The 23834-nt window shown below is 50.7% G+C and overlaps 1 protein-coding gene across 2 annotated transcripts; it reads left to right on the top strand.

The window, feature by feature from the left end:
- The first annotated feature begins 478 nt into the window (after positions 1-478).
- rab11fip3 (RAB11 family interacting protein 3 (class II)) lies at positions 479-23306 on the top strand. 2 transcript variants are annotated; one of them, XM_078103785.1, is made up of 14 exons: positions 479-3408; positions 8161-8254; positions 10514-10590; positions 12479-12651; positions 14864-15064; positions 17198-17335; positions 18237-18272; positions 18390-18483; positions 18568-18812; positions 19091-19172; positions 19275-19412; positions 19522-19677; positions 19780-19920; positions 20007-23306. In XM_078103785.1, exons 1-14 carry the CDS (start codon positions 1753-1755, stop codon positions 20118-20120), a joined length of 3345 nt encoding a protein of 1114 aa, XP_077959911.1. In that variant the 5' UTR covers positions 479-1752; the 3' UTR covers positions 20121-23306. The 2 variants fall into 2 exon arrangements, with proteins under 2 accessions (XP_077959911.1, XP_077959912.1); XM_078103786.1 differs by lacking the exon at positions 17198-17335.
- The last annotated feature ends 528 nt before the right edge of the window (positions 23307-23834 follow it).

The raw sequence follows: 23834 nt of genomic DNA, 5'->3' as shown, positions 1-23834 counted from the left end.
ACAAAGTGATAAAATCCGTATCACTCTTTCACAATAATGAAATACCACTTGATTGCTTGCGTTCTGGGGGACTATGAACAAATTGCAAACTTAGGTATGCCACATGTTTCAAGTCAAAGTGTCCCTGAGCAAGACACCTAACCCCTAATTGTTCCCCGGGCAAAATGTGAAAAAGCCATGAGTTTAAAGTGTAATGTAAGTCACTTTGGATAAAAGCGTCAGCTAAATGACCTGTAATGTAATGTAAAAAGAGAAATGCATAAATAAAAGCTATCGGTCAGATGGGGGCGCCACAACATTACGATTTAAATTGCCCCCTCCTTCAATTCCCTGTCAGCTGAGGGATCATCTGTCCGACCCTGACCTTTAACCTCGCGTTTAAAAGTCTCTGCAGGACTGCACACCTTCGTTTTAAATTAAAACTCAAACGTTTCGACCAACTGATCGATCCGATCGGCTCAATACTGCGGGGTGCTTCGTGCGCATGCGTGAAACGTCAGCGCTGTGTATGCGGCTGGAGGAGGAGGAGGAGGAGGATGGGACACACCGCTGATGCTGATGCGAGAAGCGGTCGTAGCTCCGTACCCAACATCGGTGGACCGACCGCGCGAGGACGGGGCGCCTGCGGTCTCGATTCGTGACGTCTTTTCCTTTTTCACGACGCAAATCGGGGGCGGCGGGACGTGACCCGGTGGTTGTCTGTTTGTCGGGACGAGGGACGACAGGAGGAACCCGAAGAGAGAGAGGGACGAACGGCTTCGCCTCGACTCCCCCTCCCGCCGGCCTGCCGTCGGGACACACAGGTGGATCGCCGCTGGAGAAAAACAAAACAAAAAACAGAACAAAACAAAAAGAAGCGTCTCTTGAAAATGGAGACGTAGCCTCGGACCGAAGCAGAGGAAACCCCGCCTCCGAAGCGGCGTTTCAGCGGGACGCGGTGGCTCCTTATTCGGTCGCGTTCCGCCGGGAGGCTGAACTGGCTCCCGTGTTAGCTCGCTAACAGGCTAATCGCGCTAGCAGGTCGGCTAGCAGCCGACGGGCGGCCGTTGGGGCGCAGGGCGCGGGATGCTCTTGTGAGGAGCCGCCGTGAAGTCCGCGGCTCCGCTGTCAGTTCGGTTGTGGGAGGTTCGACACCGTGGCCTTAGTTCGATTTAAATGTAGATCAATTACTTGATTAGCTCGAGGGGGATCGGATTGGATAAGCGGCTAAGAAAAACGGCTAATGTTGACAAACAACCGGCGACTTAACGCGTCGATCCGCTGTTTCGTCCCGAGGAGAGACGCCGTCGCTCGTCCCTCAACCTCGGTTCGGTTCCGAGACTTTCGCCGCGGCGATGCGTCCGCTTCCGGGCCGAACTGAGGAGGCATGTGGACGTCGCGCGTCCTGAAGCGTGGATGTGCGTGGACAGAGAAGAGGCCCACAGCAGGTCCAAACATCTGGCCATCCAGAACATCTGGAGTTGAGACAACTAAAACTATTTCTTGTTTGTAGAGATATCTAAATACCTACAACCTCATTCCATTTATATTCTGTTTTCCCCTCCACATTCCCGCCTGCCTTTTTCTAAATGTCAAAGTCAACATTACAAACGGCCTTTATGGATCCCACTCATGCATTGCGATATGTCGTCACAGGGCAAAGCCCCTTAAGAACATGGCATCAAAGTTGAAGAACTGGATCTTGACCACGGCAGTGAGGTAACGCACCGGTTTCCTGACGTTTGCAAAGTGGAGCGGCCACTCTGCGTGTAAATGGAGGCGAGCGCTCTGTCCGGCCCTCTGGGGCACTCGCAGTGGGACTCGGAACACGCATCTCCTCTTGGATTTCACCCACCGGGTTCAGACAATGGAGAGGAGCTCTGTCCCGACGAGGGTGGACAGACCGGTTTGGATTTCAGAGACGACGACGACCGGGCCCAAGCATTCCAACAAAGCGAAGGGGGGGGCATTTACCAGGACAGGCCAGTAGAGTTGGACAACCTAATAAATATGTTGAATTTTTCCTGTGGAGATGTGCAATTCGAGGGGGATCAGTCCGAGAATTCCAAAGCTCCTCTGCATGATGCTTCTCTTATAGAGTCCGTCTCAGACGAGCGTCCTGAGCTACCTGATGAACTGAATGACTACGCCTTGTCTTGGCTGTTTTCTCCCAAACTCACCGACGTGGTTGGAAAAGTCACTGCGCGTGAGGACCCGAGTCTTACGCCGGAGGACCTCCTGGAGACCTCCAATGCCTTCAGTGCTCAGCTTATAAGCCTGAGTCCTCCGCTCTCCCCATCGAAACCCCCCGACAGGCATTCCGAGACTAACACGGGGGGGCCGTTTTTGTTGGTAGACCTCCTCTCAAATGGACTCTCTTGCCTCCCCCCAGAGTCCTCGGGTGAGTTGAACCCACAGGGTGTCAGTGAGGAGCTGGTAGACCTGTCACAAGAGGAGGGGGAGGAGGAGGCAGGTCTCTCCCCCTCACAAAGAAAGGAGACTTTGTCACATGAAACCAGAGACAAAGGTTCATTCCCCGATCAAGTGACCGATCTGCCTTTAACCTGCAGCCGTAGTCAGCAAGGTTTACCGGAGAACCACCTCCCACCTGACAAAGTCCACACGCCGCCGCGCCGCTTGGAAGGATCTGTGTCTTTGTTGGACTTAAAGGTTCCGGACTGTGACAGCAGTCTGAGCCTGCGTCCCGCCAGTCCTCCCGCTCTTATCCGCACAGGTGTGGCGTTGGATTTATCAACAGAGGAGTGCGAAGGGGAACACGGGGGAGCTGCCGTGAATAGAAGTGTGACCTCAGAGCGACGGGGGGAGAATGACTCATTTGCGCTGCGTTTGTCGGCTGAAGCTTCGTCGGCTGAACCTTCGTCACTGACGGGGCCTCCGGCTGAAGATGTCTTCATCCGGGGGGATTTCATTTGCTCTGTGGAAAGTGGGTCCACGGATTTGATGGAGGAAAACATTTGTTCTGAAGCCCAAAATCAAGGGAATCAGGCGATGGCTTTGGATCTGTGCTTGACCGCGGAAGAGGTGCACGACGAGGAAACTTGGGACCTGAAACCTGGGCCGGATGTCCAGAACGGGAGTGTCCTCCATCCGAGCGACGAGGAGAGGACGACGGACGGTGACCGGCTCGACGGGACCGATTGCCGCGAAGTGGCCTCATTCGACTTTTCAGTCGAGGATTTACACGCGTCTTCTCCTGAGGCCGGATGGACTAGTGAGCAAACTGTGGAGACCATTTCTCTCTCCAAGATGGTGGTAGACGACTCGCTGCCAATGGTCTCGGCTGTGAATGCGAGGGAGGAAGACGCCTCCCCGCTAAAAGCTGTGTTCGATGCTTTAGACCAAGACGGAGACGGCTTCGTCCGGATTGAGGAGTTCATGGAGTTTGCTGCCGCCTACGGGGCCGATCAGGTGAGATGCTATCGGGTAATGCATTAATGCCTGCCGAGTGGCGCTCTGTTTAACGCTCCATACACGTGAAGGATTCAAAATAGATTTTTCTTTTTCTTTTTTCACACTCAACTTGTTCCAGATCTTTCATCCCAAAAGTAAAGCGAGTCAATGGCGTCCAATTTGCGCATAGAGTTCACCACACAACACTTGATTCAGTGGGGTATATTTGGCTAATCCCTCTGCATATTATTCAAACCGTGCCTGGATTAGCTGGCCGCTATATTTGGTGAGTGTCTGGATTTGGGTTATCATCCAGATAAATCTGTCAAGCACATTGGCTGTGAGGAATTCTCTGCAGCCCGGCAGTCCTCCATATGCCAAACGCTAATTGTCCCATTTGCATTTGGGGATAATCCCTCCGCCCACCATCACCCATTTGTTGCTCACAAGCCTTTTGTGAAATAGTGAAGAGAAACCCAACAACTCCTGTGAATGAAAGTAAATCATTGGATGTGATAAATTGGGTTGTATTATAATTGATAGTCTTACTTGGTTGATCGGCATTTCTTTATATCAGCAGCGAAAGGGCTGTTGGCTTAATTCATTATTTAATCTATGTAGAGTTATTAAGTAAACTGTAGTACATCCTTTCAGGGTGCTGGGTTTAGTCTTCAAACGAAAGCTTATTTCACACAATCGACATTTAACTCTGGTCTCACATGAGTAAAAATCAGTTTCCTTTCCTGTTGCTCGTCTGTCTGTTTGTTTACAAGAATCCGACTGAGTTTCAGTAAGCGATCACACACCATTTGCAAATAAGATTAAAGGGTAGGATGCAAACAATGATGTAACCCAACCGCTGCCGAAATAAACAGAACCCTCAAGCGTGCCCTAATGAACAATTAGGAGGAATCTTTTTAAACGGATTTATTTCCTAATCAGGCAATGAGACCCATCAGTATTTATACAGCATGTGGAAAATGTTGATTTTAGACCTGGTGCAGCATATTTATTTTTGTAACATAGAAAATGAATCTAAAAAGTTTTTCAGATGTTCTTTGAACAGGTCTTTGGGATGAGGGTGTTCAGTTGTTCACACACACACACACACACACACACTGTGTGACGCCGGCTCACTAATGCTTTTTAATCCCTTCTCTCCCGGTTCAAAGCGCCTCTGGTGCCGCTGACCCGTCCCGTGTCTAGCCGTAGGTATCTGCGGGGACTTGTGAAGGATTAGGAGTAAAATGTATTTCCCTGAGTCAGAGGGGGGGGGTCCACGGTTCGCTGCCCATTGGCCTGACGGTCGGCACAGAGGAGCAGCTCTTTTTGTCCTGTTAGCTTAACGTAAATCATTCCCACCTGTTGTTTCACCGGGCGGCGCTGAAGGTGAGTCATTTACGACAGCGGTGGGGGGGGGGGGGGGGGCTGGTTTCGTTCCAGGTATTGATCTGTTGTGGTCGCTGAGTTTCTTCTGCCACAGTCCAGCAGCTTCCTCCGGACGTTTGTTTCTTCGCAGCGTTCCGTAGACGGCTCCCCCGGATCGATCGCCTGGGTGCCGTTTTTATTTGCCGTGGGACGCCCGGTTTGCTGGAGCTTGATTTGTGCTCTCGCAGGAACCTCCTCTCCGATTTCCCTCCCCCGCGGTCACAGACAGGCGGCTTCGGCGTGTTATTCTCTCTCGTTTGCAATAGGTCAGCATGCAGGAGACGGAGTCATCTTCAGAATTTGGGGAATGTTGTAATATGCGCGTAACGTGAGGTCTGATCCAACAAGGCCGAGACGCAGCCAAAGTCACACCGCCAATGGTTCACTCTTCTCATATCTGCACACGTGTGCTATTTCATATTTGCGTTAGCTTTGCCCCGCTGTGTCCTTGGTAGTTCAGTCGGCTGGCGATAAAGGTGGTTTGAATAACTTCCACTCTTGCAGATAACTGAACTATACTGTGAACCACAGGGGTTAAAAAAATGATTTTAGCCGTGTGGTTGAGGAAACCACAAGGAAATAGGTCAAACCAGCTCATGAGGACATCTATAAAAAACATTTTAAAACAACATGTGGCTAGTAGAGACATAGTGGTTACACCTTTTAGAAGGTATAATGTTTTATTTCAGTGATTAATAATGATTGTTGAACCTGTCTGAAGGAGGCGGGCCTTAGAGGGAGCTTTGTCATTCTATTTACGTCGTCCTTGTTTAGTTGGAGGCGTGTGTTGTACTGTGTACCACTTTGCAAATATACCAGTCGCTTATCAGACACAACAGCAAGGTAGTCATGAGCTATTTGCATGTGTGCTAAGCTGAGCAAATGTTTCCTCCGGGTACATCATGTGGCTTTGAATGTCCGCAGCGTGTAATGCAGACACGCCGCCTGTGGTGTGACAACGGTCAGATTCCGCGCCTTTAAACACCAAGCCGGCCGTCATGATTTCCTGTCCTTTTCCAGTGTCTTGAGAGAAAGACGTGAAATGTCCCGGCAGGCTGGTGCCAAATCTTCCGATTCATCTTTTTAAAAGTTCATTCGCCGCACCGCCCGCTGGTTTTGACCCAGATTCTTGCACAAAAGCCACATCGAGGTGCATTGTGGTCGCGTCTGTCTCCTGTCAGCCGACGCTCCCGTCCCCACTCCGGCCGGCCGCCCTGCCCATCACCCGCTGCTTTCACGCACGGCCCCGCTAATCCACAACGGAATGTCCCGTGGCCCGAAACGTCCGCTCCCCTCTCTCTTTGCGTGCAAACGTTTTATACCCTAAAACCATTCTACCATTTCGTTTTGTCCCCCCCCCTCCCTTGCTGCTCGCGCTCTTGGTTTATGATCATAGTTGTGGGTTGATTTATTCTTTCTGCACTATTGTGAAACCCCCTCCAAGTCTCTCACCAAAGGGTATTCTTCTCCACGGGGTCACGCACAACGGCGGTCTGTGTGGGGGCGGTCAGGCGTGCCCCCCCCCCGGCACCCATTGCACACAAATAGAGGAAACAGAAAAAACGCACAGTGCCTTTCGCTGCTCACACAGTTGTTTTTAATCTTCCTGAACAGTCTCTCTAGGCTTTGCTCGGTATCTGTAACAATGCAAATTATTATGACGTAAAACAGTTTCTCTAGAACAGTGTGTGATGTCTTTTTCATCAGACGAGGGACAAACAAATAAGAATCGATTCTTATCCGGAAAGGATCATCTTAATAGTGTGTGTACAGCCGTTGGTACATTTTTAGGTTGGAAAAACGTGGTGTCAATAACCTGTGGGATTATACAGCAGACGGCATGTAAAACATACACACTAACAATAAAAAACAGTGCATTCAGTTAGTGAAACAAAGTACATCTGGGGAGGGAGGCTGTGCACTTTAACGGCTGCGGAGAGGCACAAATACCCTCAGAGTGAGATCCCATTCAGTGGTAGTTTGTAGGTCAGGCCCATAATAGCCATCGGGCTCCGCTCAGGAGACCCGAGGGACCGGGCCAACGGGCCTCCTGCTCTGATGTGTGCCACGCGTCGCTCTGACCGAGGTTTCGTCCGGCCTGTTGAGTCGTATGCCACTACGCTGCAGCTGGGAGTAAATCGCTGCTCGTTACGTAAAACGCTCATCTCTCAGTTCCCCCACACCCCCCGGGGGAGCTTCACGGAACAAACCTTTACTTCCTGTGAGCTTTGCGGTGCTCCGTTGACAAGCGGAAAAAAGTGAATGCGGCATTCTAACGCCCGCCGGCGAGCAGGTTTCTCCACCAGCCCCCTTCAGCCTACGCAGCGACCTCCTGTGCCTCATGGAAAGGTTGAGGATATCTGAGATGGCCCTGCCCCCCCCCCCCGCCCCACTAACTGATATAGAAAGTTTAAAAGAAAAGCCGCACTCTGGCCGCTCGCTTTCTGCAGGAAGCCAAAACCACAGAAACCTCGCCGACACAATTTCAGGCTCCTTTTGTCAGCGACTTAAATTTGCCTGTGACGATGTGTTGCTGTAGTGCAGGGAAGCGTGTACGTAAATAGAGTGTGATGGCTCTGCAGATACGGGCGCGTGTTTGGTACCCGGGCCAGAACTCTGGGAGCCAGGTAGTCGTAGTTGACACCGCTGTGTGTCACAGGTGAGGCCTCCGGTCCGGTTAGATTTTCATAAATCTGTTTTGAATCTACAGGGAATGTTTACCTGAGGTGCACTGTTGTTGTTTTCATGCTCCGATGTCCTGTAGTCACTGAAGTGCTCACCCGTCTGTTGCCAGGTTACTGACTGCAGGTAAACAGAGTGGTGTAGGTGAGCTTACCCATCGGACAGGTTTCTGTGCCTGAAGGGGCTGTATCGCTTTATAATAGCTGCATAAGTAAATGTGCAAGATTAAAAGATCCTAAACATTAATTTCCCTGGCGACAACAAGTCATCTGCAACTGTGACACTTTCAAGCCCATTTTTATTTCTTCTTTTAAGGCTTTAACCTTTGCACACTTCTGGTAAACACACTATAGCCCCGAATGCATGTTTTTATTGATCTTCTCGCTCATAATTCTGTAGTAAAACTGTCATGTCAGCGAAGCGAGCCCAAGAAAAGAGTTGTTTTTAGCAGTAGTAGTTTTATGTAGCTTATGTTTAGCTCAAGCACAGGTTCTTATGTGTTGTTCCATTGAAGTCAGTATGAAAGCACTGCAGCGTTTACCCGGTATTCTGTATGACGTCATCTCACAGCATCGAGGCAAAGCTGATGAGGCTCTTTATGGGGGAGGGGATCTATTCTGTCGCCTCACTTCTGAATGTTGTGTTACTCTTGTCTTTCAGGTGAAGGATCTGACCAAGTTTTTGGACCCCAGTGGACTGGGAGTGATCAGCTTTGAAGACTTCCACCGTGGAATCTCTGCAATCAGCAATGGAGGTGAGTCACAAAGGCGTCGTCGCCGTTGAGCATTTGACGAGCCGAGAAACGTACCAACTGAACATATTGGGGCTCAAAAATCTGGTGGTTCTGTCCGACCTGCTGCTGACCCAGTTCCACAACAGCCTCCGCAGCAGACCCCTGCACCCGCATTTGCTCTCCAGCATCCGTTTATTCCCCCACGGCGCCTCATATTGTCCATCTCCCGGCTGCCGCGAGGCGTTTTCAAAGGCAACGAAGGAGACCGACCCAAATTCCACTAATACGAGATGGATAAGCCCCGCCCCCCAAAAGAGTAATGGCCCTTCGGCAGGGGCCCAGCCGGCCCATCGATACGAGGCCCCCCTCCCTCCCTCTCTGTCTGCGTTGAGCTGCTCCGGTTACTCAACTCGCCGTTAATAAGTGATGGCCTGGACACAGACACACGGGCTCGCCGGCGAGGTTCCAGGGAGATGGGGTTCGGGCGGAGAGTCCAATTCGCCTAAATGATTCAGCGCCCTCGCTCCGTGTGCCCGGGGGCCGCTCCGTGACACCCGTCACTCGCTGCCGTGGAAAGTCTGATCACACGGTCTGTCACAAGCTCTTCTTCCACCATCACCAATCTGAAGCTGACAAATTCCGTCGCCGGTGGCGTCACGTGGTCGGAATCCAGCCGGGGGAGGCGGGGGGGTCGCTCCCTTTCTGCGTTTAGCTGGTTTTCCCGTCAGTGTGTGAAAAACAGACCTGTAGTGTAACTTCCCAGGTCCTTCACACGCGGCTGACAGAATTCCACCCCATTGTAAAGGGAGAGGGGGGAGGTGGGGGGGCAGTACAGAGACTGTGCTCCCTATGGCTGTTAGGCTGTGGTCAGAGGGGGGAAATCCTCCACCAGCCTCCAACCTGTTTGCAAAATAAAGTTCTTTGCACTGCACCTTCTTTATAATTGGATTCCTTTCGCCACCCGTTACTGGCGGGGGATAAGACGTCCCCCCCCCCGCCCCAGGCCACGGAAATGCCTCGCCCCCTGCAGTGGCTACGGCATGTCTGGAACAACAAGAGTCTCTTTCGGTAAATATCTCTTGCGCCCCCCTCTCCCCTCCAGGGCCTCAAAGATCCACAGGTGTGTTCGTCAAACAGAAGCCAGCTTTCACGTTCGGCCCGCGATACGTGCACGAGCCTCGAGCCTCGTGCCTCGAGGAGCAACGGGTTTCACAAGACAGGAGCCCGCATGGCTCTGTTTACCGGATACAGGAGCCAGGCTCCTGCGCTCCCCACAGAGCGCCGCGGGGGCTCTGTGGAGGGACGGTACCTGGATACGGGTTCGCCTCTTCTATTTTATCACATGACCATCTGGAGCACTGGAAATGCGAGTGTGAAAGTTACACAATGTTTAGGGTCACATCCCGCCCGGTGTGCTGTCTGTAAATATGGCCGAGTCGGGCTGTTCGGACTCGCACTCTGAAATGTGCTGATTGAGCAAACACGTTACGAGCCGACGTATCAGTTTGTCGAAGGCCGATATTTACATTATCTATCTGCCTGTGACGCGTTTATTCCTTTGCCAGGAGGAAGTGGATGCTTTGTACTGTGCTTTTATTTAACTGCACTGCAACTTTCCTCAACTAAATGTCCTTTTCCTTTCGCCTTTTATGTTTTAATGGTTTTAAATTGGCTCGTTGTTGAAATGTGCTCTTCAAATGAACTTGCCTTTCCTGGCGAAACAAAGCTCAATGGAAGACTTTATCTGAGAGGACATGACTGCCGATGTTTATTTAGGGTGAAAATTCCTATTTCACGATGAAGACTAAACTCGTGTTGAAAGTAATAATACACACTGTAATCTATTAGATTAGACTAATGTGTGAAACATTCAGTCATGTGCGCTTGTCGTTCTGAGATCCACAGCTTTGCTTTACGATGAAGAGATATTGCTTTTCTTTGGTCACATCATAGATCTCGGCAGACGTTTAGATGAACATTTTAATACTCTTAGCCAGAGTGGGACATGAACAAAAGCAATATCAGCCAGATTGCCGTCTCATTACACGTTTACGTGCTTCAGAAGAAAATGCCCACAGGCTCCCGGAAATTGGATTGTGAACCGGTTCACGATGCGAAAGCCCATTTGATCATTTGTTTGTGAAATGTTTTACAAAGTCTCCCCGTGGCGGGATTTAATGGCGGCATTTAATAAACTCATCCATTATCTCCGTTTGCCTTCCACCCGTTTGCTCCCACGCACCCACTGACCCCGCCCCCTTCTGCCCGTCCCACGCACAGGTCCGGAGCCCCCGCTCTACAATGTGAACTACAGTCCGGGCGATGGAGCTGTGGGCTGTCCAGAGGAGTACGACGAGGTGAGTGTTTGTGTGTGTGTGTGTGTGTGTGTGTGCGTGAACTCCCCGTGCACTCTCACTCTTCCCCCTGAAATGGTCCGTGTGGCCAGCAGAGTCATTACCACGCGGCCCGACGCCAAACAGCATCTGGCCGCCGAGGCTCTCGGGTATTCTTTGACAAATATTGAATTAGCTGCAATGCGCCGGCGTTGTTACGTGTGAGCGCGCTCCTGTTTTTACAGTTGCGGTTTAGCATTTCTGGGATTCCTGTCCCCCTCCGGTGCTCGGATCCTGTATATTTAACTGTGATTGTTGCTGTGCTCCACAGAATTGAAATGGTGCACTTTGAGCGTTGCAGGGCGCCGTCAGCGGCCTCTCTTGGCACGCGTTTGAAGCGCAGGCCCATGCGCCGCAGTGGAGAGAAGGAATGAGTTCCAGACGCTTCAGCGACGTGTCATGGCCCTGATGGTTCACGTCATCGGACGTTTTGTCTGACAAAACACGGCGTCATTTGTGGAATATTCAATTCAATTCAACACACAGTGCAGTCTCAGTGTGTTTTTAAAGACTGCTTTGAGGCTCCAGGACACAGAGAAAAGCCGTGTTAACAAGGGAGACCTTTGACCTCTTAAAACAGAGTACCTCCAAGTTGCATTAAGATCATTTGAGTTAAAGTTAATGTAAAATGATCCACATATAAAATCTAAATAGTAATCTTCCTCCTGTGTTTTCTGATGTGTGGCCGCCATTGCGGTTAGTATGTGTATGATACATACGTCAAAGTGCATGTGATGTGTTAAAGCTCGTAAGTGGAGTTTGGGGGAGGTTTGTGTTTACGTTCGAAGTAGACGCCACACCTGCGTCCGTGGCCTTGCCTCTCTGGCAGAAGACGCTTCCTCTCCCTCTCAATGGCCGCGCTGTTCTCGCCCCTGTTTGCTTTGAAAACACTCGCGGCGAAGCCGTTCAGCCCGAGGGCTGGCGCGAGAGGAAAGCGACGCCCCGTCCGCCGCGCTGTCCCTCCAGTAACTGTTTCTATGTCTCCGGTTGGACGGAGCGTCCTGTCGGCACGCGGCCCGGCGGATATGACGTCGGTGCGTCGCCCCTGAATGTGGCTTAGCGGTTTAAAGGGCCGCGCACCGGGCTCCCAGGAGCTGGTTGAGCACTACAGCTGACTTCTGCTACTCTTTGGACTTTGTCTCCGGCTCCTCCCCTCTGACTTCCCCGTGGAGCAGAACGAGCTGTCACCGTATTTTCCTTTTTTTTTTTCTTTCTCGCCTTCTCTTCAATCGGAGGTTAGCGAGCATTTGTAGTCCTTAGCTGTCGGGGCAGGTTGGCCTGGCTGGGCAGAGACTATGGTCCTGGGCATGGTGGACAGCCCTCTGGGACCGGCTTCTCTTCTAGACGCTGCATTTCCAACGGTACGTCGTGCCAACGTGACTCGCCACAGCTTTGATATGGGATAATGTGTCTCTGGTCGCTAAACGCTTCAGATGTTCTTTCCCGGCATTTGTGGGCTTTGTGTTGAACGTTTGGTAGTTTAGTTTGAACCGGTCGAGCTTGGAGCAGCCTTCTGATTCACAGCAGACTGACTGAAGTCCGTCGGTGTTCTGGGATTTGATTGGCCGTTGGTGGAATCGGGGTCCGTACCTTCTGGCTGGACTGACGTTTCTTTTTATTTTTTTTAATTGGCTTGGTTTCTGTTACACACCTGTAGGTGTTCTCGCTGCCTGTTTCTCAATTTGAAATACACATTGTGACTTTTCCAGAGCCGGAAGAGTGTGTCCGAGTGTTTGTTTTGATCAGAATACACAGGATGTACACAGTCACCCGTGTGACTTTCTCAGATCAGTAAGTGACTTTACTGCTCGATGGGCAAACTGTTGATGCGCCTGTTTTATTGTGACTGCAGCAAAATGAGGTGACCGACAGTGCGTACCTGGGCTCCGAGAGCACCTACAGCGAGTGCGAGACCTTCACCGATGAGGACACGGGGGCCCTCGTGCCGCCCGAGATGCACGAGGACGTGGAGACGGACAGCGGCATCGAAGCCGCGCTGCACGACCCCGAGGACGGCGGAAACAGGTCGGTGTACATTTCACTATGTGCACATAATCCCGATATCCCAAAGTGAAGGGTTAAGTTTATTAGGGATTATCTCACTCTGTTCTGATGAGGTTAAGTGGTGTTAACTACATTAACTCCCATCAGCACCAGCACTGCTTCCTCCAAGCGTCCATCTAGAAATCGTAGTAAATGCGCTCTACTGATTCTGGCTCTTTGCAAATGTGCTGAAGTGATGAGCTGGATGGATGGATGGATAAGTGGCACCACAGTGAACCAGATCTGATGATAAAGTAGTGAAGCAATTTGGATTTGGACCAATTATGTGACTCATATCATATCTCAATGTGCAAATGTCGCTTTTGCACCAGGCGGGTTGCAAGATTTGTGAATGTTGATATTGTAAGGTTCTTTCTGCAGCGTCATCTTCATTTGAATGTGGCCTCACCGAGTTGGTGCAGTCGGGGTCTTTATGCCTGTGCGTGCACCTTCTCCTTGATAAAGTACAAAGGGCAAAGACACGGGACGAAGTGCAGAGAACCGAGGCCTCATCTGCTGACGCTGCCACCCGTCCGTCCGGCTCGGTGTCGGCGTAGAGCGGCCTGCTTGACGGGGGGGGGTCGTTCGGACTTCCTATTCCACCATTGAGCCTTGAATTCCAGGAAGTGTCGAGTCTGCGTTTTTTTCTGTTTTTTCGACCTTTTCGTCTTTTTTTTTTTTTCCCGGGACGCGGGCTGATCTCATTGTCTCCCCTCCAGTTATTCAAACCACTGCCCTGCTGACGGGAGCAACAGCCCTCTATGACCTTTACCCACGCCGCAAAAAATAAATTACGGAGTCCATGTCAACAAAAAGCATACGAGGAAGCAGAGGCCCGGCTAACCTGAGCCGTACATGCACCGCACACGGGATTAAGAGTTTTAACAGGATTAGCCTCCCTCCCTCTCCCCCCTCCCCCCATCCTCCTCTGTCTCACCCATGTCCCCAGCGCGCATTCGCCCCCGCCCGGTCGGTCAGCGGGACGGTCTGTCGGGCCGTCGCTTAGCCTCAAATCTGATTAACCCGCTCGCCGTCTCCCTGCCACGGCCATATCGCGTCCTTCGGGCGGCACAAGGCGCCGCGGCCGCGCAGCGCTGACTGGCAGCCGATCACAGCCGGCCGCAGGGAAGCGAAGCCTTTTGTTCTCCTCCCAGCTGGAGACCTGCAGAGGGTTTTTTTGGGGGGGGGGTTGTTTTTCATCGGCGTGGCCCGTGAGACTTCAGAATTCCGCTGTGGTTGTCCGGCGTCGTGACTCCAGTTGTCCCGCGGCTTTCACGCCGGGGCAGTGGAGGGCGTCCGAGGATGCGTTCTCTCTCCTCGCCGTCCATCTGTGTGAGGGATCTGCCAATGGGGCCAAGAAGTAACAGCCTGATGAAAGGGTGAGTCGCCCCCAAAAAGCCCTTTTTATTTCCCCGGTTGAGCCCCGTGTTTGCAGCGTCGTCTTCTGAAGAGAGACGGGCGGCGGCGAATAGTGTTTTTGTTTAGCGACCCAGGGTGGGATTTCCGGTTTTCCTGCTGTAAATCAAGGCGATGCTTCGGCTTTGAGTCGGTTGTCATGAAAACAAGCCGAGTGGGGTTTTCTGTCACCGTGTGCTGAGGAGGAAAGCTTTTCTGCTGATTTGGACATCCTCGTCCTGTGTGTGCCAAAGGCATCCAGCACATCCTGTTAGGCCGAGACCTGTTGCAGATCTCTATTCAGACAGGGACTTTATTCTACCGAATCCACACATCCGGCCCGCGGAGTTTGGTCCAGTTGTGTAAAATAAGCCGATTGTGAGGGTCCCGATAACGAGCCCCTCTGTCGGGGCCTCAGGAGAACATCAAACTGCCACGTGGTTCGGCATCACAAAGCGAGGCACGCGGCGCTGCGTTTCAGCCGAAGCAGACTTTGGGATTAATGTGAATTAGCAGATTACCTCTTGGGAGACGAGCGGGCGTCGAACTGTTGCAGCTGCGCTCCTCCTGTGGGGGGCGGGGATCAGGGGTGGCTGACGTCGTGGTTACGTGGCTGTTTGTCCCCAGTCACACATCTCTGTCTCTGTCTTTATCCTGTCCAAACTGGACACTTTTAGTCTCTGACCTTACGTTAGCCACTCTGTTGTTGTATACACAAGGCAGCACACACACACACACACACACACACACACACGCACACACTAATCCATCCCCTTGTGCCCCCTCGCCCCCGCCTCAGGTTTTCCCTGAACTCCGAGCTGCATAACCACTCGCTGGTCACGGTCATCGGCGGCGAGGAGGAGCACTTCGAGGACTTTGGGGAAAGCAACACCTCGGAGTTGCGTCTGGAGGGCGGCGTGGAGGGGACCGAGGGGGAGGGCGACTCCCCCCTCGCTGAGCCGCCCGAGCAGATCAACGGCTCCTCGCTGCTCTCTCCCAGGTACAAGCCGGACCTCCCTGCTCCTCTGAACCCACTGTTTACGCTGATCGGAGGTCATTTTGCCGGCAGACTGTTGTTTCCGTGTGGAAATCATTATAACTTAAGCCAGTCTTTCTTTTCCAAATCCCCCCCCCCCCTCCGTCCCACCCCCCTTCCTGGTAGCAGGCGCGATACATTCTCAGCTGTCCATGTTTTATTGCCCCCTATTTACGTTCTTCAGAGAAAATGTTTCTCTCTCAACAAAGACACTGAGGTGAAGCGATGATAAGAGCTCCGTGGAGACGTCCTTCCCGCCCGTATCTGCCTCCTTCCCAAGCGAAGGGCGAACATGGCTGAAGTGTAAACAAGGTTCTCTCACCGTCGATGTCAGGATACGTCCTGCTCTAAACCGGCGCCTGCTTTCATTTGGCGTCGTGTGACCCTCAAGAGTCTTGAGTAAATGTTTTGCACTCAAGTGAAGTCTACACACTCTACACACTCTACACACTCTACTCACTCCACACACTCTACACACTCTACTCACTCCACACACTCTACACACTCTACTCACTACACACTCTACACACTCTACTCACTCTACTCACTCTACTCACTCCACACACTCTACACACTCTACTCACTCCACACACTCTACACACTCTACTCACTACACACTCTACACACTCTACTCACTCTACTCACTCCACACACTCTACTCACTCCACACACTCTACACACTCTACTCACTCTACTCACTACACACACTCTACACACTCCACACACTCTACTCACTCCACACACTCTACGCACTCTACACACTCTACTCACTCTACACACTCTACTCACTCTACTCACTCTACACACTCTACTCACTCTACTCACTCTACTCACTCCACACACTCTACTCACTCTACTCACTCCACACACTCTACACACTCTACTCACTCCACACACTCTACACACTCTACTCACTCCACACACTCTACACACTCCACACACTCTACTCACTCCACACACTCTACGCACTCTACTCACTCCACACACTCTACGCACTCTACACACTCTACTCACTCCACACACTCTACACACTCTACTCACTACACACTCTACTCACTCTACTCACTCTACTCACTCCACACACTCTACTCACTCCACACACTCTACACACTCTACACACTCTACTCACTCTACAAACTCTACACACTCTACACACTCTACACACTCTACAAACTCTACACACTCTACACACTCTACACACTCTACACACTCTACTCACTCTACTCACTCTACTCACTCCACACACTCCACACACTCCACACACTCTACACACTCTACACACTCCCCTCTCTGGCTCTACCCATTTATTTTGTAGATTTTTTACAGTCATCTTTTTAATCTCTCCTCCACTCTTCTCATAAGAGGCAAAAAGCCGGAGAGCTTTGCCAGGAAGCTCTTGACAAACCACCCATTGAAATAAGAGAGGTGCAACCATCATACATCAGAGTAAAAAAGGTCCTACAAAATAGGAAATGAAGTATGAATAAATCCTCAAATGAAGCACAAATACCAAACATGCAGTTTGTGTAAGATTCCATGCTGGTGGCAGTGAGGCCAAAACGAACTCAAATTATACCCAAATAAAATATTGCTGCATCCCACAAACTTCACCCACTCGGACCGAATGCGTCACGGCGTTTTGAGCCAATCGCGCTCATTGTTGACGCATGTAGCAGTGCCGCCTACACACACGCACCCACACGCATCCCTCTGCATGTCACGGCTCTCCGACTACACGCACACACTGCCGGGTGCTGCAACGTCCACGGACACGCACTCAAGGTCCGCCGAGCCACGACTCAAACCGTGTGAGTGAGTGTTGCATAATCCTCGCTCAGCGGGACGTGAGGCGAAACTACCCGACCACGCAGCGAAGACGCTGCGACGGCGCCTGGCAGCAAGGAACGACGATCACGTCACCTCTGGAGACAGAATGAGAATGTTATGTCTTCTTACACCGCCTCCCACCCCATCAACACTCAGATGGACTTCACTAACCTCCCCCCCCCACACACAGGTGTCCCTGTCCCACCTCACCCCTTCTTGTCCGTCACTCACCACTTGCTCCTCCTCTTCCCCCCTGTTTCCTCTCCCCAGTGCTCCTGCTCCTCTCCCTGACCGCTTTCAGAGCTTCCTCAGGGAGGAGGCGCTGGACTTTTTCTGTAGCCAGTGTCACAAACAAATAAGCCGTCTGGAGGACCTCTCCACACGCCTCAATTTCCTAGAGATGACTAGGTAACGCGCCGTTCACCGCCCCCCCTCCTCCATCCACGCCGCCTGTGAGCCGTGTGAATGTTTGCGGTGCTGATGGGTCACAGTACCGTGCATGCTCTCATGGCGTGTGCATACCGTGTTGTACCGGCATGGCGCGTGGTGCCGACGGCCCTCTCACGCAGTCATCGCGGTTTGTTTTGTGGGCGTGTCTTAAGCCCGCTGTACCCGGGCCCATCTTTTTGTGTGCGTGAGTTGAGAAACTCGGCGGTGGCCTTCTCCTCCCCGTCGTCACCATCTGCACCGACTGTGATTGGTCGCTCATCCATCATGAACGTTTCTCTCGTCTAAACGGAGCTGATTGTAGAAATGTGACGTAATAACCGCAGGTATCACAGGTGAGTGGTGTCCGGTATCTTCCGCTCTCCATGTCATTGCCCTCATGCTTCATGCGTGTTGTTTTCTGGTGGAGCTTTTATGCAAACGGACCTGCTGATCCAGGATTACTGACCAGTAGCTCTATTACAGAAACTACAGAAAAATCCCGTTTGATCGGTTTAGCATCTGAATCTGCGATGAGGCATAATTCTCAGCTTTAGAACTCACTTCAGGAATCTATAGAACTTCTGTTTTAGGTTTCTGTAATACTGTGACAGGCAGGTCAAATCGTATCCTAAATCACAGTCTGTTGATCCTCGCTGCGTGTTTGTGTCACATTGTTGTGATGTGTGGATCTCCGGTTGCTTTGGTTTGCCGTTTGTCAGTAGAAGCACCTGAACGCGTCCCTTCTTTCTGTGGGGCTCCTCCTCCGCCAGCAGAGAGGGACGGTGTCTTTCTTTTATCCCTTTTCTCTTCCTGACCATTTTTCCTGTTGTTTTTTGCCCCCCCCCCCCACTCTCCTCCTCCTCACCATCCCCCCATCTAGTGCTGGCAAGAGGCTGTCCAGCAAGAAAGTAGCGAGGTAAGCCAAACACCTCCTCTGGTGTCAGTAAGTTTATCTATCTTCTAATTGTTGAATCGATATTAGAAAATCAGACGTGAGCCGTGTTCCCCCCCCCCCCCCCCCCCTCCAATGCAGACATCTCCTACAGAACAGCTCGATGACTCTGGACACCATGAGCGACTTGACGCGGGACATCCTGGAGCTCGCTGACAACGACATCACAGACAAGGTGAGCGCTCATTGACGAGGAGGTTGAATCGATTTCCGTTTCCCCCCCGTTGGAACGGACTCGTTACGCGCGCTTCTCCCCCAGGTGCTCCTCCTCGAGCGGCGAGTGGCGGAGTTGGAAAAGGAGTCCGAGTCGTCCGGGGAGCAGCACGCGCGGCTGCGCCAGGACAACCTCCACCTGGTGCACCGGGCCAACGCCCTGGAGGAGCAGCTGAAGGAGCAGGAGCTCCACGCCGACGAGCAGCTGCAGCAGGAGGCCCGGCGTCACAAGGAGGCCTTGGTCAAGCTGGAGAGGGAGAGGGGGCTGGAGCTGGAAAACCTGCAGGCCAGGTGAGCACAACAGGAGAGGATATCTGTTGTTCAACAGATGGTTTTCCCGTGTAATGTTGCCGTTTAATCGAGTTATTTAGATGTTTGTTGTGATCATAATAACTGGATCTGGAGGGTTTGAGAATGTGTCCTGTTTGTTGGGTTTTTCAAGAACTCACGTGTTGGTTGTGGCTCAACACTGCCCCCCTCTGGCACTAAGCTGCTTTGTTGCGTAGCGTCGTTTACTCTCCACAAGCAGCAGTGTGGGTTTCTGACGTGGATTCGTGCTCGTTTCTCAGGCTGCAGCAGCTCGACGAGGAGAACAGCGAGCTGCGGTCGTGTGTTCCTTGTCTCCGAGCAAACATCGAGCGACTAGAGGAGGTGAGGGCAACAACAGCATCCCGTCCATTCGTCTTTCGTTCCATCTGTCACCAGCCTTAACACTCTTCATCCGACCTTTCGCCGTGTCTTCTCGTCGCCTAGGAGAAGAGGAAGCTGCAGGACGAGACGGACGCCATGGCGGACAAGTTGGAGGAGGAGACGGAGTCCCGCAGGAAGATGGCGGACAAGCTGAGCCACGAGCGCCACCACAGCGGCAAAGAGAAGGAGTGCACTCAGGAGGTGAGACTGAGGTCTCTGTGTACAAAATATAGTTTCATGTGTTAAAAAAGTCTTGTGAGATTCCTTAATAACGTGACCAACCGAAGTCCCTTGATTCTTTCCTCCGCAGCTCATTGAAGACCTGCGTAAACAGCTGGAGCACCTGCAGCTCTACAAGCTGGAGGCCGAGGCAAAGCGAGGGCGCACGCCCGGCGCCGGGCTGCAGGAGTACCAGACGCGGACCCGCGAAGCCGAGCTGGAGCAAGAGATCAAACGACTCAAACAGGTAGCGGGCCGCGTGCCGCCGCGTTCTCCCGCCTCCCTGGAAATGGACGAGTGTGTTTTTAAGTGCTTACGGTGCGTTTCATTCAACCCCATCTCTCTCCAGGACAACCGCAGCCTGAAAGAGCAGAACGACGAGTTGAACGGCCAGATCATCAACCTGAGCATCCAGGGAGCCAAGAACCTGATGTCAGCCTCCTTCTCCGACTCCCTCGCGGCGGAGATCAACAACGTGTCTCGCGTAGAGGTCGGTTTTTTTTTTTTCAGACGATACGGTTTGAATTTGTGAAACGCCGTTGCCGCGCCTGACTCCACCGTCTGCTCCGTTTCTAGTTGATGGAGACTGTCCACAAACAGGAGGAGATCAACTACAGGCTGCAGGACTACATAGACAAGATCATCGTGGCCATCATGGAGTGCAACCCCTCCATCCTGGAGGTCAAGTAGACGGCGAGCAGCCAGACGGCCGCGCACAGCGACCCGTCGGGCTGCGAGGAAACATCCGAGACATTTATATGTCTAAAAGAAAACCTTCAGGAGAGGATGTGAAGATGTGAAGAATCGACGACGACAACGACGCATCCAGCCCCCCCCTCCCCCCCCACCCCCCTCCAAAAAGGGAGGGTGAAACACGTTGAAGAAGTCCATGGCCGTCGTTAGGTATCCCTTCTGTGGTCTGTGCTTATTTCTGAGTGGATGTGATGACCCTCCTGGACGCGCTTGGGTTCTGGTGACCTCCATGTATTTGGCTCGAGGGACCCGAGGCTCCCGCATTGAGTGTGTGAATGTGTGCAAGAGGTCAGTATCCTAAACAGTTAAAAAAAAAAAAAAAATCTTCCTCTACGACCCCCCCCCCCACCCAAAAAGTGTCAATGTTTGATTGAGCTAAAAGGAAACACAATCAGACCATTCGAAAGCACCGAAAGGCCTTAAATGAGAGGTGGTCCGAGTGTGGATCGGCCGTACAGGCCTCAGCTCGGCCTCTGAAGGGTCACCTGGGACGGCGGCGGTGACCTCCTGAACCAGGCTGACTCGTGTTTTGATTAAAAGGTGCACGAAGCGCTGGGCAGGACAGTTTCCTCTGGACGCCGCCGAGTCCCTCCACCAGTCTGTAGTTTAACCCATTTCAACTGGGAACCTCAGTGAGGGACGACTCCAGGGGTCGAGGATGAGAAGCGCCCGGAGGGTTTTGTGTGTGTGTGTGTGTGTGTGTGTGTGTGTGTTTTGTTTTTCGCAGTGTAGCTTAAAAGGTTTTTTAAAGCTCGGGGACACTAGCGAGTAATATGAAGGAACTGGGCGGTTTATCATTTGTTTCATCTCTTGGTTTGTTTTTTTGCTTTACAATGAAACAGGGTCCTGGAGCTCAGGTGGGCTGGAAACCTCAAGTGGAGAAAAAATACATTTCCCATCACTCCCTGTGTGTAGACCAGTGGATAACTCGTACCAATGCTTGGATTAAGCATGAAGGATTCTGGGAGTTGTAGTGATGTATTTATTTTAGTGCAGCCCATCTGACTCCATCGTTCTCTTGCTGAGTGAAAGTAAACTTATCCAGGTAACCGTTCTTTTGAAGAATAAGTTGTATGTGAATAATCAAATGGTTGTACTTTGCACTACGTTTTGATTTCATTAATGTTCAGTTGGTTGGAAGCAAATGTTAATTGTGAACAGATCCAATCAAAATGAAGGCTGTCCGATAGTGACTGGGATCGGTTTCCACTGACATACCAGTGGAGTGGAGACTGGTGTGGGCGACATCCCACTCGCACTACAGGGACAGCGCGTCACACGTCATGTTGAATCTGAAAATATACAAGAATACTACAAACTACATTTAGCAGCCATGTCTTAATATGAGTTACGTATTATATTATCAGCCATCGGCAGTTCAGATGAGCTTTCTTTTGTCGGCTGTTGGCCAGGTTTATTTTTTTGTCGGACCATATATATATATATATATATATATATATTTAAAATACTGAAGAAATGTGGCAGAACAGTGGCAATAATTGCTCGGCATTAAAGTGGACATTGGGAGGAGGGCAGATGAAACAAATCTCCTCTTCACTTCTTCTGCTGAAGCAACAGCTGTTTCCTCGGAGACGTACGGACTGATTTTGACTTTTGGACCTTGGACTCGGACGCCGGGCATGAGACGGCTACCAGGCGTCTCCACGGATACTAGATGAAGGGTAGCATGGCCTCCTGCACCAATATGCTAAGAAGAATGTCCTGTTTTTCACCCCATTCACGTCTGCTCTTCTACACCTGCCACTCAATGTAAAAAAAAAAAAAAAAAAAAAGGCCTTGGATGTAAATGACTTGTACATGTAAAGTTTTTCTACACTCATTCTAGATTCTAGGTATTTTTATAGTCTGAAGGAGAGAACATTTCTTGTCTTATGCTGAGAGACGGCCGCCTGTATTTGTCTCTAGCATGTAGCGTGTACAGAATCTGTTGTTTTTCTTTTTTTCTTCTCGTTTGAAATCACACGCGGATATTTATTCATCATTTGCCACAAACGACAACTCGCACAGAATATATCTTTGTAAATGTTTTGAATCCACGGGGGGGGGGGGGCGTTATCGGAGGAGCGCTTGGTGAAGAGCGGGAATGTGGTCGTTGGTCGGGATCGCGGCTCTCTTGCGTAATGCTGACGTTGCTGTGGCCTCCTCAGGGGTTGTGATTCGCAGTTTCCACTGTCGTCTTCCCAGATGGAGTCAGGCCCTGCATGAAAACACAGATTTTCACTACATATCGCTTCAGTCGCTTGATCTCTGTTCTGACTGACGAATCATATCCATAGTTTGACCTCATAGCAACGCTGTGCTGAGCTCCCGGCCTTTCAGTGGGACGGAAGGTGTGACTCCTTCCTTCTCTACAGTAACGTGTGCTTTAGGCATTGCAGACAGAAAATGGCTCTGCTTCTCTTAATTCGCTCCCTGCTTCATATTTGAGTGCGTTTGGCAGATTTTAGTTTGTCGACATGGAGACTGACTAAACATTCCATGTTAGCAGAGCTCAAGGTGACTGCACTTTAACCATTTTAACCCCTCGCAATGAAAACGACCAAAGACAACGTATCCAGCAGGGTCCGTGACCTCTCGATAGTCACCGACAGACTCCGAGCCCTGAAAGGAAAATGTCCCGCTAGTCTAAACACTGTGTCTCAAACTAACCTGACAATGAGCCCTGAGGAAAGCACTGACCGCGCGACGCTCAGTTTATTGAATTATGATTATAAAAACTAAACTAAACTGTACATATGAAATGTCATTTCTGTGAACTTTCTCTCTCTCTCTCACACGCTGACTTCCAGTGTCCCAAAGAAAGTTTGCTCAAGGCACAAACGGCACGACGGGAGTAGTGCACGGCTTGCCGTCATGTGACATGGGAAGATTTAAAAAAAGAGAATATTGTAGAAAAGAAATTGTAAAATTTGTATTCCTATTTTCAAAGATAAATGTATAAATTATAACGGTATTGGTTACAGCTGTATATTTTTTGAAGATCCCCAATTGATCTAATCCTAATTGTTACTGGGGAAATATCATTTCAGTTATTGTAAAAAGAGAACACTTTAAAGGTAAGGCCGTGAAAGTAAGATTAGAAAAATAAATGGAATAAAACAATCCTGTGTTGGGTTGCCTCATTTGTTGACTGCAGCGGAATGTAGATGTGATGTTTGCTATTCTTATTCAACATGTCATTGTATGTTATCAGATGTCCTCACATGTTACTAGTTCAGAAGTCACTATAAATAAAAGTATTAGATAAAGCCACTGGTTAGTACTTTTAAGTGATACCATTTGAATTTAGATATTTATTAAAGTCTGTTCCAAATTTAATTATTTGGCAAAGTTCAATTCATTCTCCTAAATAGCCGTCATTTGTTATTTATGAGCTGCTCCACATGTCAGCACGCGCCTGCTGCATGGGCCCCTTAACCACACTTTGCACTTTTAGTTCCAATACCAACACGATATTAACTCCTTCAACTGCTAGAGGACGGGTTGAAACTCGACCGGCTGCTTAGAAGTTTATATCATAAAACTATGCGAGCCAATTTGTATTATTTATACTCAACAGTTATGCAATCATGTGAAACGTCAATTGGAATGGACCAATTAAAATCACTGACTCATTACATTTCATAAGAT

This window comes from Gasterosteus aculeatus, chromosome 5 (assembly GCF_964276395.1).
Source record: "Gasterosteus aculeatus chromosome 5, fGasAcu3.hap1.1, whole genome shotgun sequence".
NCBI classification, from domain to species: Eukaryota; Metazoa; Chordata; class Actinopteri; order Perciformes; family Gasterosteidae; genus Gasterosteus; species Gasterosteus aculeatus.
Note: the sequence above shows the minus strand (reverse complement) of the source record. Positions and strands in the feature narration are given on the sequence as shown.

Bases quoted from the DNA above. Each gene is read 5' to 3' on its own strand.
- rab11fip3 (XM_078103785.1), top strand. From the start codon at position 1,753: ATGGAGGCGAGCGCTCTGTCCGGCCCTCTGGGGCACTCGCAGTGGGAC. The intron at 12,652-14,863 runs GTCGGTGTACAT...CCCCCGCCTCAG, and splicing joins CCCGAGGACGGCGGAAACAG to GTTTTCCCTGAACTCCGAGC. The intron at 17,336-18,236 runs GTAACGCGCCGT...CCCCCCATCTAG, and splicing joins AATTTCCTAGAGATGACTAG to TGCTGGCAAGAGGCTGTCCA.